Source organism: Hyaloscypha bicolor (assembly GCF_002865645.1).
Source record: "Hyaloscypha bicolor E unplaced genomic scaffold K444scaffold_165, whole genome shotgun sequence".
Classification (NCBI taxonomy): domain Eukaryota; kingdom Fungi; phylum Ascomycota; class Leotiomycetes; order Helotiales; family Hyaloscyphaceae; genus Hyaloscypha; species Hyaloscypha bicolor.
Genome location: NW_020194667.1, coordinates 1,855,642 through 1,870,347, shown reverse-complemented (window position 1 = coordinate 1,870,347; position 14,706 = coordinate 1,855,642). Strand labels below are relative to the sequence as shown.

Here is a 14,706-nt window from a genome sequence, read left to right as displayed (position 1 = left end):
CATAGGCTTAAGCCATGTAAGGAGTTTCAGGGATCAAAAGATAATTCTAGGGTGTGCCCCTGCAAGTATAGGGGCTTGATCGCTAAAGGGCCCTATAAGACCTCAAAGTTCCAGTGTCTGAGCGCTATAGTCACTGGGCCAACAGCGTGGCGCTATAGCCACAGCCACTACAGGGCACATACGCTGAAGTCGCATGACTTTATGCCGCAATATTCGTAGGCGGTAAAGAATCAAAATTCTAAATGGAAATGCAAAAGTACCTGAATTTGGCGCGCAATCACGCCTAAATTCAAGTACGAAATCACGTGCAAGCTAAGTATCTTATAAAGAATGATTTCTTTTACTTCTCCAATTAAATAATCGCTTTTGACTAAAAAAATGAAGAAGAAAGAAGGAGTATGTGAAGCAAAGAAACTTTTTATGTGCCCGGTCGCTTGGCCAGCTTAATCCTCGCTAGCTAGCTCGCGCAGATAAAGTGGGTCTACCTTAAGATCTACCTATTAAGAGCTATCAAAGTACAAATTTAAGCCAGTTGACGAGAGCACAGATGAAAAAAAAATCTTCTCGTCGATTTCTTCTTTGTATTTCTTTTTCATGAAAGGAAAGCCTGTCGCAAACTGTTTTTGAGCAAAATTTAGGGGGGGGGGTTTTTTTTCTATATAGAGATATTTCGAAAATAATTCTTTGCCAAAGTACTTGATTTTAGGCATGGTTACGTGCCAAATTCAGGTGCTTTTGTAATTTCGTATTTCACAGTTTTTCTCGTTTAGAACTTTTGATCCTTTAAGGTTACCGCCTAAAAACCTGCCCAAGTGGCGGGCCGCTTGAGGCTGAGCAGCTGAACCCAGCCCCACGCACTTGGCCCGTTGAGTCAACGCCAATTATTCCTTTCAATCGCAGCCTGACATGACCACTAATAAATTCATTCCATTCGGACTCAATGTCAATCATCACGTCTATCCTGCATAACAGCCCTGTGCCGAGCTTCCATGGCCCCGAAAGCCAAGAAGGCGATTTGCACAGCGTGTCGCTACGGTACCAAACCACGCAAGATAGGGTTCTATATCTTACAACGCAAACTTCAAAGATCCGCGAGTGGAGGCTGTGAAGTATGCACTTTGATTCTCCAGCGAATTTTCAAATGTCTTCCTTTGTTGGATTTGAACAGGTCGGCTACGGGCGTGGAGAAGGGAGGGAACTGCTTCATTTGGGATCCGAATGGGATGTTGATCCATACTCGTGTGGCCGGAAATAGAACTTATGAGTCATATGTACCTCCCGGTAAATGTTCTCGACAGCTGGGTATCAGCTAGTTACTTGCATATGCTGTTGGTCAGTGTTCTAACAACCTTCTCTAGGTAGCTTTAACCCTTTCCCGAGGATGATTAGGACGGCTTGTCATGTTCCAGGCGACACGGCATCTGTCTTGTCTGTTCTCCAAGTCCAGAGATGGTTGCGACGCTGCAGTGCAACCCACTCAAAATATGGGAGCATCGGCCTCGATGTTTCTCTTCCCACACGACTTATCGACGTTGAATTTGGATTACGTCTCGTGGAGACGAAGGGCATGCATAACCGCTACGTTTCCCTCAGTCACTGCTGGGGGGATCGAGACTCGACTACTGCAAAACGGACTTTCAAAATCACTCGGGAGAACCTCAGTTCAAGCCTAGAGAATATTGATTTTACCTCACTCCCAAGAACATTTATAGACGCAATCATATTCACGAGAAAGCTAGGTCTGAAATACTTATGGATCGACTCTCTCTGCATCATTCAGGATGATCAAGACGACTGGCGCCACGAAGCAAGTCTCATGGCCAACATTTACGAAAACGCCGTCTTGACTCTCGGCGCCACGGCATCCGCATCAGGCTCGGCAAAAATACCTAAATTTCCGGTATTGATACGTATCGATGCCAGAATCGTAAGGTATCGATAGTGTATCGATTCCCTCAACCTAATTTTCCCCTTTAATTACAATTAACTTTCGAACTACTTCTCTTATAAGAAAGCTTTTGGTAGTATAAATATTCTCCTTAATTTAGGCTTTCTATCTAGCTACTTATTTTATACTTTAGGCTAAAACTAATCTCAATATAGCTATTTAAGTAAAAATAAGCTTTTGAGATTTTTGTAAGGCTCGCTTATATATTTAGTACCTTAATAAGAAATACAAATACGGGGCTTAATTCTCTAAATACGAGAGGTATTTTAAATTTAAGATATTATTAAATTTTATTAATAATAGTAAATAAAAATTTTAATAGAAAGACTAGAAAGACTAGAAATAAAAGAAATTTTATATAAATATATTCTTATATAAATAAAATAATAAAATAAAGAGATAATTTTTAGGGGTAAGAATCGATAAGATATCGATATATATCGATTCTTACGATACCTGAAAAATACCTAATACTATTAATACCGGTATCGATGCCTCAGGTATTTTTGCCGAGCCTGATCCGCATCCGACGCAGAAGGACTCTTCACATCAAGCTTATCGATCCACGATCCCATTGAACTTCGTGGTAAGACTTCAAAAGGAAAAAGATACATCGTGTACGCACAACGCCAACTCCCCCACTTGATGCAATACGAGCCATTATACAAACGGGGCTGGATCTTCCAGGAACGCTACCTGTCACCTCGCTTTCTGCATTTCGCATCCAATGAACTGATCTGGGAATGCAGAGAAGGTATGGGCTGTGAATGCAACGAAAACAAACTTTTGGAGACCACAGATAGCGACCCCGTTGGCTATTTCAATGCCTTCAAGTCCTATTATCTGGAAGCTTTTACAGCTTCTCCCTATCGCGTACAAGTCGCTTGGCGAGATGTGGTCCACGCTTATACGGAACTTAATTTAAGTCATGCCAAAGACACGCTGCCAGCACTTTCCGGCATCACGAAGAAATTTATAGGACTTCGCCCTGAAGATATATATCTAGCTGGGTTGTGGGAGTCCTCTTTTGTGTACGATCTGCTTTGGCATGCAGAATCCTATGGGATTTTGAAGAAGAGCCTTCGACCGCGGCTAGAGAAGTGGAGAGCGCCTACTTGGTCGTGGGCATCTATTGACTCGGCAGTTATGACTAGAGGCACTTCACACAATTATGGGAATGATGACGAGCCAAGGATGACTTCATGCATAGACGTCCTCGATGTTAACTGTATTCCAGCTGGAGACGACATCACGGGAGAGCTTTCTAGTGGGTATGCGGTTTTAAGGGGTTCGGTGTTGGCAGGATATTTCAGATTCAAGCCGCGCAGCTATGAGTCGCATTGCATCGCCAAGGGGGGATACGAAATGAGTTTCTTCCCGGATTATAGGTTGGATACTGATGATGACTCCCGTGTCCAAGATGGAGACTGCGTTTTTTGCTTGCGGATCGCTACGGATAGTCCGAGGAGAGAGAATAGCTTAGATGATTTTCTCGTGCTGAGGAGGAAACGTGGTATGATTGGGACGTTCGAGAGGATTGGGGTGATGACGCTTGCGGTTGACGGCAATGACTTCTACCGGATGTTCGAATCGCGGCGAGAGGAATGTGCCATAACAATCGTTTGAAACATCGAAAGACGTTGTATTCTCAGAAGGCTTGAGAGTTTCTCGACCATCGTCATGTCCAATGGCGAAGTCGAATATCCTGACTACACTTCCATGCTCATACTCACTCGGATTTCAAGTGTTACTTGGGACGGTGAGACCAGTCTGCTCAATCTTGGCCTGGGCTGGTCAGATCACTAGCACTCCCCTTCCCTGCCTCTATCAGGCCATGGCCTCAATTCTCAGAGGTTCTTCGAGCTGCAGAAGGCGCTTTGAATGGGCTGAGCTCATGGCAATTCGTCGCGTGTGATGCACGTGCAAGGATAAGGAGAGTAGTCTCGGGACGAATGAAAAAGTCTTTGATGTATGTCATCACATGACATGTGGTTGCTTGACAATATTCTCACAGTACAGTAGACAGTCTCATCCATCTGATATTGCTGTATTGAATATAAAGAGCAATAAAATCGAGGAAGTCTCGAACTCGAGCCTTTCTGACTTGATACGTGGATCGATTTCCGACTCATGACTATCGCCTCAACAAACGAGGTTTAAGATAGGGATCAAACAGGACATGGTCGGGGAGGGTCGGGGGTAATGCGACTCAATGCTGGTTCCCTTGGTAAAAGATTATTTTATCAAGTCATTCTCATTGAAGGCTTTCTGTTCGGAATGCATTCTGAACATCGCATTGACCCTCTCTTGTGACAGCTCTTATGCTTGCCCGGGTTTCAACAATCAACCTCATGCTAAGTTTGGAAGCAGGCTTTGCATTCTCTACTTAATGCGCGACCGGTGGTATCGGTTTGTAAACTGATATTGGGCCATGAATTACATCTGTTCTTTCACCTTTCGTTGGCGTGAACGCCGCCAGCCCGAGGTCGCTCACTTCTTCTGGCAGCACACCAACACTCAGATCATGGATCTGCTTTGCTTTTTGGGCGGACACAAAATATTTTAAGGAGGTATTTGAAAATGCGATAATTGGAGATGCATTCTATATCCCGATTCTAGGAGCGAGGAGTCTTGTCAGAGGCTAGGTACTGCTCTCCAGTATCCAAAACTGCCAGAGCCTCCTCGGACCCCTCAGTGCGCAATGAAATCAGGAGCATACCTCGTACTTATAACAGAACATACGCAACCGTGACAGAACTTTCTGCCATAAATGATTTTGTTCTTGATGACGAGAGATGGGTGAGATTGACCTTGATGGAGTTGCCGCCTGGCGTGGCATGGCAGCAAGCTTCGGCAGAGATGGCACAGGCAGCGCAGCCCCCGAAACTTCAGGTTGCCTGGCCATGTAAAGTATAATAAGGGCTCCTTCATTTTGTGGGGTTCATGAGGAACAATTGATTTGCATCCAAATCTTTCTATAAACAGCAATTTTTCTTTCTTTGTATAACAAGAACTACTTGAGAAGTGGGATGAATCCGTCGCACCTCAAATTTCCAGTCCACTCCGCTCTTAGTACGGGACCTGAGCAGCAAAAGACTCTTCAATCAACTTAGTCTGAGCAGGTTGAGCAATCGGCTTCTCATCAACGCCATTTCCCACTCGAAACGTCACATTCCTCGCTGAGGTCGTCTTGGGAAAGTAAGTCAAGTTTCCCAAAGAGGCTGGATACGAGCCTCCTAAATTCGGGTTTGCAGTCTTTGCAAAATTCGCCCAGTACGAATTCATCTTCTGTGCAACAGCGCAGTCGTCAGTAGTCCATGGCTTGTCAGTTCTGTACAAATTGTTGAGAACGTGGTCGACATGTTTCTCTCACAGACCACAATTGTCTGTCTTAATCTTTGGTAGAAAGTGGTGCTTTGAAAACGGGATGTACAGGAAAGGACGAAGAAAACTTAAGTGGGAATGATTAAATCCCAGCTCCAATCTCAGCGAGCACAACACATGCAGGTAAAAAGTAGGAAGAACAACACCCAGACGTAAACAATGAAATGATTACGCGTACCTCTACCCTAGCTCGGTGAATACTTTCTTCTCAATGGGTCGGTCCGTGTGAAAGGGGGGGAAGGGGTTCAAGCGAGCCGATCACGTGCTAAGAGCATAAGCTCTCCTTCCCGGGATGAGGTGAGCACGATATGGAATCGATGGGATGTCGGAAAGTATTGAAACACCAAATTCTGGTTGACATTCCCCTCGATAGCTGACGATTCTGGCATCGATACCTATCGATACCGGAAATTAAGGAATTTTTGCCAAGCCTGCTCTACATCCATAGAATTGATGCACCTAGGATGCAAGGCTCTGCGCTTCGGAATTTCGGGACCTTCAAGCAGTTATGCGGGGAAGAGTTCTACAAGAATATTATGCTTGGAACCACCTGTTGAGACTTGGTAGATGCGACGACAATTGGAGAAGAGCGAGAAACTCAGTTGAGAGAGAAAGGAGGATTCTGGCATGCGTTGTTGCAAAAAGGTTCCGAGATCGTCCGAATTCCCAGGGAGCAGGACTCAGCTCGAGATGTAATCTTCCACTTGACGTCGAAAGACCCTGCCTTCCTCAACTCACAACTAGAGATGAGCACAATGGGCCTTTCTCTGGATGAGGTGTCGGCTACTAAGACCATCAATGAAGAGCTGGAGAAGGCCAAGGCTGCGAATGAAAGGATTAGGCTCCAGGAAGAAGAAATTTTTCTGAGATTACAGCGTGGACGAGAGGAGAAAGCCAGAGCAGAGCAAGAAAAAGCGAGGCGACAGCATGATCTCATGCTCAGGGAACAAGAAGCAGAAAAACAAAGGATCTTGCAAGCACAACGTGAAGCACAAGTTAAGCGTGAGAAGGAGATGAAGGAACTCGAGGAGCAGATGCGCCGTATCCGAATCCAGGAAGCAGAACAAAGAGAAAATGAGAGAAAGAGAGAGCAGAAAAGACTCGATTACACACAGTTTCGCCTCGACTACAAGACCGTTTGCCGAGCCCACAAATACGAACTGCTCGGAGGGACTATTATTTCCTATTTGGAGATTTGCGGTCACTGTGACAAGTTATTAGAAGACGAGTCGTATATTGGTGAGACTGATTCCCTTCAATACTCTTCCGCAGGTACTTTGGCCAAAAGAACTAATTTGCGGCTCAGAGTGTCCCCATTCGGACTGCAGAGTCTTCATGGAGCCTTTCAGACTTTGCTCGGATTGCGGGCCACTCCCAGGTGTATATTGCTCTGGAGGACACGCCCATTGGTCACAGAAGCAGGAACGGCATGATTACGGAGGGCCTCCAGACTCAGTGCCTACTAGATCACCAAAATGTTGGAGATGCAACACGAACTTAGGCTCAATGTTTTTTGGTGATTTTTTTTCTCTTTGTACACCTGTCTACAAAAAGAGAGAGGGAGAGAGAGAAATGGGCAGAAGGCTGACTCTTTGCTCTTCGCAGAGTGTATTTCGGATAAATTTTGTTTGTATGTGGGTTGCCTCACCTCGGGGAAGGATTGTTGTACTGGCGGAGGGGTGTATATGCGAAAACTCGGCAGAGGTTGATTCTAACCACTCTGGAAACCTTGATTGGCTTATAGTAGATTGTAACTCCATACAGAAAGTTTTTATGAGGCGCAAATTAAGGAAGTTTAGGAAGTAACCAATGAATGTCGGGGAGGGGAAGATCCACGCTTGAGCGTTTATATCGTCTTAAGATCTATATATATTATGAATATACTATTGCGATATCCATGCTGCTGTATCTGCCGACTCGGCAGTAAATTTCATTGAGTTTGAACGAATTTGGGACTAAAGGAAGCACGATATCATTCTCATTGTGGGCCTTTTCGGGGAAAATATGACCTCGAGAAGCAGCCCAGAAACAGAGCACATAATTTAGCTGGTTCCAGGTTGGAATAACTCTAACATTCCTCTCTTCTCTGTTTTGAAATTGAAATTCAAATGCGAAAGTCACCTCAACACTTTGCTTTCGCTATCACAACCCCTTTAGAGCATAAATAACACCCTAAAGCTTCCAGACAATACCGCTCCCGATACTTGAACCGCAACGGCCCCATTTCCTTCATTGTCTCTTCTGCAGCCTTCACCATCTTCGCATGCAGCTCTTTATCAGCTGTCAAACTCATCTGCTCATCAATCGTAACTTCTCGTCCTAGCGGACCGAAAATCGATCTAGCCAAGGCGTTATCTTTCAAAAGGCGCAGACAGAAATCGTCGAATAGATCGTTGGCGCTGAGGAACTCTAAGATCGAGGGGAGAGAGTCGGGATCAGGGATGAGCTTCAACAACCATTCCGATGGATCTCTTGTCCTGAAAATTTCCCGGGTCAAAGTTGTGTGTTCCAGTTCTCTGATGAGAGACGCCTCGTCCATATCAAGCCTTTGTTGAATCAAGGGGCGTTCGTAGCCGATTCTATTCCGCCACAGGTAATTGCAAACTATAGATGAGATAATGCAGGGAATGAGAACGGGATAGCCTTCCCAATGTGTAGCAGTAACCAGTGAAGCCGCACCAGCTGTGACTCCCGTGATGGCATATATAGCAGCATGTGTCTTGACTCTGCGAATCCGACGGAGAAACACCACAGACCTCACTTCTTTGGTCGCTGCCCTGCCGTGTCGATGAGCTCGCCTCCAAACATAGACAGAGAACCCAGTGTTGCACAGACCAAAAATTGCAACGGGTGCATTGCCAATGTATCCAGATAGCAGATTACTCGCGCTGAAGATCCTCGGGTTCGCGCCTCCAATTGCGAGGAAGGTACCAATGCCAACCATGATGGCTCCGAATCCCATCGCAATGTCCATTCCCAGACGTTCCACATATTCTGTGCCCAGTTCCCGGAAATTCATATTGAGCTGACTGTCCAAATCTCGAGAGATCTCTGCTCCCAGATCTGCCTTTTGTGCCCACAAGAATCGCCGTTCTTTTCGGAGGTTTCGAATGTTCTCTCGGCTCAGGAAGGCATCGCGGAATGCGAAGATGGATATTGTGAGGGCTAGGGTGCCACCAAGTGCCACTGGAAGCAGGAATTAGCTTGTTTGTTTGTACAACATTACGGTTTAGTGCATCCAAGAAACGTTGGAAACGTACTCAACGCCATTGCAAAGTGAGGAATGGGAATCTGATTCCAAACATTGGCCGCGAAATCCCCCGCGTTGCCTAGCTCCAGCAGTCCTACGCCAATAAGCAGATTATTCTTGAGCCTGTACTGTTCCTTTGGTATCCAGCCGTTCTTCTGACGGACAAAGGTAGTGTCCAGAAAGCTCGATTGCGACCCAAAGGTGGGTGAAGGAGAGTCCATGAAACTTGGTGTTTTCAACGTCGTCACTCCCGTCCCATTGGAGGCACCGTCTTGCTCGCTAGAGGGTGAATCCAAAGTACTTGGTGCCTGTGATTTCTCTATCATTATGGGTGGCTTCTCGTCGGATTGGGAAGAGACATCTTGAGAAGATGATTCTTGAATCGCGACTGCATCGCCAGCGGACATAGCATAGAATAAAAAAGATCGCAGTTCGAGATGCTCGCTCGCAGAAAGAAGAACCAGACGAAAAAGCTAGCAGTTAAGAATAAAATAAAATAATTAATTGCTCCATATCCAGCTGTAAACGGGAGAATCGGCGTGCCGGACTCCTCACGGCAAAACATCGGGGAGCCCTCGGGAAGCCCGTGCGTCTGAGTCCTGAAACCAAAAACCGGAAGATCGGGACCTGTCACCAAAAATAAACAAGATCCACCAGATCGATCAGCACCCGCGTGGGCCTTCTCAAGTGCTTCTACTTCGTAGAAAAAGGTGAGGCTTTAGGGATTAGTGCCGTGGGTCCGCCAAGTATCAAGTATCAAGTTGAAGCCGAGCAGGCAGCCGTGCCTTCCTGAAGTGAGGAGAACTACTGTACTGTAGCTGTACTTTTCACTCCTCGCACACCTCATCAATTGATCATCATCCTTTCCCCTAATTATCTGCAGCGAGGAAGCGGTTAGTGGATCCTGAAAATGCTGACTGATACATGGGTATTACTTCCACCCCGTAAATGATTATCCCTTCGTCCGGTGAGACATGGTCCGTACTAGCGGCCGCATCATGCGGATAGCCTGATTGGAGGAGACGGTTGTATTCTTACCTAACAAGGGATAATCGAGTGCGGCCGCTAGTACGGACCATGTCTCACCGGACGAAGGGATAGTAGGCCCTTGGGTAACGTCACCCGGAAACCTCGTTAATATCCGCCAGGGGTGGCATATGTAAGGATTTGGGAAGACCAATATTATTATCGATAAATTTATGGGGTTTAGACCAATAATATATAATAAATGATACTATTTATAGGTATTCTTCCCAAATAGGCTAGAACCCACTCTGAACCAATACTTCGTAGAATTACTGCAATTGCTGTCACGTGCGGACAGAATTTCGCACAATTATCTAAACTTCTCTTAATATCAATTAAGTATCTCTGTTTTCATCCCTGTTCTTCGTGATTTTTATACTAATAATGCATAAACACCATAAATTCTGCATAAATATTCTGCATTTATTACTGGCTAGACCAATATTATTTAAGTTAGCGCTAGACCACTATTATTTACATAAATTAAATAAATTCGTCCATCCCTAATATCCCCAAACTACGGTAGGAGATATCAGGTGCTTTCTAGAATCACTATTGGCTGTACACCCTGAGTTGGCCAGTGCAGGAGTGGTTTTATCCTAGGGCCTACTGCAAATTATTCATGGGGGGTAGTAAAGGTGACAAACTTCACTCAGGGCACTCAAAAATCTTGTCAAGCACGTCTGAAGACACGTAAGACGGACAAACTCAAACTCTCAATCAGGAACAATGCCACGATTTCGAAGGAACGGTGACCCAGAGCCTCCCGATTTACCCCGCGATGCCCTATGAAACGCCTCCAGTGACTACATGCCACCCCCGTAAAGGCCCCATAAAAGGCGCAGTAGCAGGGCTGCAGGCTCGCGCATATGCGGCATTTTGTGGGCAGCCAAAGAAAGCACTCGCTCGCTCGCCTCACTCCACCCCAGCCCCAAGTGCGCGCTTTCTCTGTATACGGTGTAGGCACCAGATACCCACCAACCCTTCACGTCATGAAATGAAGTAGATAAATATCTCCTGATCTCCTTCTACATCGTAAGCCAAAAGCAACAGGCCATGATCAACTTCAAGTCTATTCCAACGTCCTAGAGGCAAGAAAAAGATGGCACAGCCACAATCAACAACAGTATCTCGATCGAGCACTCAATCAAGCACTCAATCTCAGACGAGTGAGAGCACAACACCAGCTCCCGTACCATTGCGCTCCTTATCACCAAGACGCGTCTCGCCTACTCGTACTCTGAGGTCTTCTCAGAGATCGCTACCTGGAAGCCCGGCGAGAAGCCAGACCTTCACAACGGTGGACGAGGATGGGGTGACGCACCTCCACCACGCCAGCCCAGATCACACGAATGTACACACCGAGTGCGGGAGACATTCAGACGAGTGGCTTTTTGGAGGAGTGAGTTTAGCAGAGGTTTTGAAGGGGTTGATTTGGAGTGCGAAAAAGTGATGGAGACGAGAGTTGTTTCGAGGTTTGGGGAGGAGAGGAAGAAGGGATGGGGGGGTAATTGGAAGTGGCTTGGGCGTGGCTCGCTTAAGTTTACAGGGGCTGCTGGGCTGAGTTGGGGCTTTGCAGAGGAAGCAACTAGCGCGCCCTTCCGCCGTGGAGAATTCTTGGATTACACTCTCATAGATTGGCATTATTGATACCCTTGCGTCAGCTTCCATTTTTAAGCTAGCCGATCCGTATAATTGTTTTTAATACTATGTAGCCGCCTACTGGGCGTCTGCTTGGCTTCAAAGCTTGAAATTGTCGACGCCACGTCCCAAACCGCTCAATCCGATCAAGAGCTCACATCCTGCTTGCAAACCACAGATAGTCTCCACTCTTAAAATTTATTGATTAGAATTAAAAGGATGCAACTCCTTACAAGAATTCCTCAACATAACCCCCTCTCTTCTACTGCGTGAATTTGACAATAGTGTCAACAAAGTGTTGTCCCCCAACATTATCCGCAGAGGAAGCAACATCCATCCCATCCACAGTAATCATGTTTTGCGTCCCAACAGTTTGCAGACCGTACACTGTGATGTCGCTGCTCTTCTCGACGCTGAAGATGCGTGGCTGGCACCATTCGCCATTACCCTGTGGAGAGAGTTAGTAATTGCTTGATAAAAAGTTGCTTGGACATCAGAGAGGATTTGAGCAAACGTACAGCGTCGGAACAGTGAACATTATAGTTGTAGAAGAAGCTGTACAATCCAGCACCGTAAACCAAGATATTGTTGCTGCTCAAAATACGAAGACCAACTGCATCGCTTGCAGTAGCAGGATCGTTCAGACTGGCGACCGCTGGGAAAGGAATTGCCGTATTCGGGTTAGGCTGATAATATGGCGTCTCCGTTTGAATCTCACCCATGTAGATATTCGCGGTGTTGGCTAACTGGTATTGGTACAGAGCATGATGCTCGACTGCTGTTCCATACATCCAGATTGAACCGGCTGTGCTTTCGACAAGTAGACCACGGCCGGCGAAGATGGTGATCTGAGTCACCGTTGCATCGTCGACATCGTGGTCAGCAACCCAGAGCCAGACATTCTCCATGTAAAGGCCTGCAGCATATTTCGTAACGTGCATGGACATGAAGGCGGCGATGCATTTTTGGGGGAGGTTGGTTGAGGTCATGGTTACGTTCCCGTTCCGGCTATCAAAAGTCCCAGTTGGACATTGGGCAAGCTGGAGATCAGAGCCGGTAAAGCCTCCAATACGGGTATGGACATCCCACATGCCTGCCGGTGCGAGCCCTGTTGCATCCAGGTTCCACTCGATGAGGATAGCACCAGCTGCGGCCCCCTTCGTACTAACCATCATGTTGGACCATTCAACAGTCCCTTTTTCCCCACCAGACTTTCCAACCTTGACAACAGCGGTTGGGTTGTTGATATCTGCAAAGACGGGCCCACTGGCTAGAATAACTGGGTATCCTTCACCAGTGATCTTGCTTCCGGGAGGAATGTAAATGGTGCTTGAAACAACATAGTAGCCGGCATCGACGAAAAGGATTGACCCAGAACTGAGTGCAGAGTTTATAGCGGAGGTGAGTGCAGCGGTGTCATCAGTCACCCCGTCACCGTTTGCACCAAAGCTACGAACGCTGACGAAGGACGAAGCTTGAGAAGTCTCATACTGAGGTTTTGAGCGTTGGTAAAACTCGCCGGTCGATGTTTTGAGTACGCTTGGTCTGGTTGCGGGTGTGATATTCCCTTGGATTCTAGTATGCCCGGTTGCAGTATATGAAGGGCCTCGTCCCCAACCAGCAATGTTGCTTGTTCCAGTCGTTCCCGCAAGTAAAGTCGTCCCTCCTAATATCCCGATCGCAGTTGGAACATTGGTGAGAGAGAGATTCTCAATGATCAGGCTTTCAACACTAGGTGTGGTTGTGTCTTCGTTTGCTCGTTGCAACGAGATCCCGACGGGGGTATTTACAATACTGCTGTCGATGAGGGTCAAGGACGAAACTCCAACTTGACCATCCGTACTTGCTTCAAATTGGATTCCAACCGAGCAATTGGTGATCGAAATTCCTTTGTAAACCCATCCCTAGAGTTCACGATTAGCTTAAAGGCCTTTTTGACGGGTGGCATTCCATACCCAATTAAAGTTCTGTTTGATTGCAACACCTGCGTTGTAGAAATTGAGGTTTCTCATGGTGAATTGCCTGCAGATGTCAGCCGTCCAAATCCTACAAATATCGTGCCAGCAGGTACGTACTGGTTGGCAACATCGAGCCCACGTGATCCCCCATAGAATGTCAAATTGCCCATGAAGCCTCCCGATCCTTGTTCAGAGAGCATACCCCCCTGCGTGGTGCCAGGAGCGTCGGACGCCTTGAAAACTACATTTTCCACCGACGTTGCTTGAGCTGTTGGCCAGTGAAGCCCGAGGATATTAGCGTTAGCGCGCACTGCAGTTGTATCAAGAACGAAATTGCGGAATTGTCGCCAGAAAGTATTGGTTGCCCCATACGCCAAGTTTCCGGTAGTGCCGTAAGCGTTTCCATCCACGATATATGTAGAATAGTTGGGATTGCCGGGAATTGGGAAAGTGCTCTTGGCCTTGAGGACTGGCGGACAGTTTGGATTGCCAATGAGCGAACTCCCATAATGCATGAGGATCGGCGTTGAAATAATATAGGTACCCGGTGGGAAGTAAATCAGTGCTGGAGTCGTGCTTGAAGACTGACAGGTACCGTCGGGCGGACAATTCGAGCCAGTGCTGATGGCTTTTTGAATTGCAGCAGTGTCATCAGTAACGCCATCTCCTTTTGCCCCATAAGCTGCATCTTTCACATTACGGAAGACTTGATATCCGCTGCCAGCAAATGGTGCGATTCCTTGATGTTTGATGTTTTCCATCCAATAAGAACAAGCTGTAGGAGTCGGGGTGGATGGGCTGCTAACTGAATATGAACTTGATACAGTCGACGAACTGCTGACACTCGTGTTTGAAGCGGATGCGGTCACTGAGCTAGATGTGCTTGGAGAAAGCGTGCTACCGGATGTTGGCTGATATGTAGACACGGAGGAGGCTGATGATACGGTTGGTGTGCTGACTGGGTAGGTCGGGCCGGCAGAGGCCGAGGAGGATGGACCCGTCGGGCCATAGGATTTGGTCTCTGAATATGACTTTGAGACAGATCTTGACGGGCTTAGAGAAGGAGAGACTGGATAAGACGAGGAGCTTGGTCCAGTAGGCGTTTGGGTTGCCGTGACCGGGCAGATTGTAACGTACGAGGAGATAGTATCCGTGACGACGTACGTGTGTGTTGCTTCGGTCGCCGGGCAGCTTTGAACGGTTGAAGCACAGCTCGTGATAGTTTTCACAGTGGTGATATAGACAGTCGAGGTGGTGTATTCTTGGCTCGGGGCGCTCGTACTTTTGGGAGGGGGAGGGGGAGGAGAAGGAATTATGACACCGCTGGAGCTGAGACTGCAGGTCGTGGCGGGAGCAGAAATCGTATAGACAGAAGACGTGGTGATGCAAGTTGTTATAGTCTCGTACACAACCATGGTCTCGTACTTGACCGGGCCATTGTTAGGCAAGGCATTGGCAAAGGCCACAGAAAAGAAAGCGCAAACAGCAAAGAGTGACTG

General features: G+C 46.9%; 4 protein-coding genes across 4 annotated transcripts; 2 read left to right on the top strand and 2 right to left on the bottom strand.

The window, feature by feature from the left end:
• Positions 1-1,381: 1,381 nt before the first annotated feature.
• K444DRAFT_542188 (HET-domain-containing protein) lies at positions 1,382-3,574 on the top strand (the record flags this gene model as incomplete). The annotated part of the gene is made up of 2 exons (XM_024875857.1): positions 1,382-1,927; positions 2,540-3,574. 2 exons carry the CDS (start codon positions 1,382-1,384, stop codon positions 3,572-3,574), a joined length of 1,581 nt encoding a protein of 526 aa, XP_024729948.1.
• A 2,165-nt stretch (positions 3,575-5,739) lies between these two features.
• On the top strand, positions 5,740-6,132 carry K444DRAFT_513865 (uncharacterized protein; the record flags this gene model as incomplete). Its single annotated transcript, XM_024873523.1, is given in 2 exon segments — positions 5,740-5,884; positions 5,900-6,132. Coding segments are annotated over 2 exon segments (378 nt in total), but the record flags the coding sequence as incomplete, so codon positions are not given.
• Positions 6,133-7,234: 1,102 nt separating this feature from the next.
• Positions 7,235-9,346, bottom strand: K444DRAFT_619714 (uncharacterized protein). The gene is made up of 2 exons (XM_024881561.1): positions 8,593-9,346; positions 7,235-8,518 (listed from the first exon to the last, which is right to left on the bottom strand). Exons 1-2 carry the CDS (start codon positions 8,987-8,989, stop codon positions 7,455-7,457), a joined length of 1,461 nt encoding a protein of 486 aa, XP_024729946.1. The 5' UTR covers positions 8,990-9,346; the 3' UTR covers positions 7,235-7,454.
• A 2,165-nt stretch (positions 9,347-11,511) lies between these two features.
• Positions 11,512-13,968, bottom strand: K444DRAFT_542827 (glycoside hydrolase family 55 protein; the record flags this gene model as incomplete). Its single annotated transcript, XM_024875907.1, has 4 exons — positions 11,512-11,697; positions 11,768-13,153; positions 13,205-13,271; positions 13,325-13,968. 4 exons carry the CDS (start codon positions 13,966-13,968, stop codon positions 11,512-11,514), a joined length of 2,283 nt encoding a protein of 760 aa, XP_024729945.1.
• Positions 13,969-14,706: the final 738 nt, after the last annotated feature.

Excerpts from the sequence above, each read along its gene's own strand:
- K444DRAFT_619714 (XM_024881561.1), bottom strand. The coding sequence starts at position 8,989 with ATGTCCGCTGGCGATGCAGTCGCGATTCAAGAATCATCTTCTCAAGAT. Across the intron at positions 8,519-8,592 it reads TCACTTTGCAATGGCGTTGA|TGGCACTTGGTGGCACCCTA; the intron begins GTACGTTTCCAA and ends TCCTGCTTCCAG.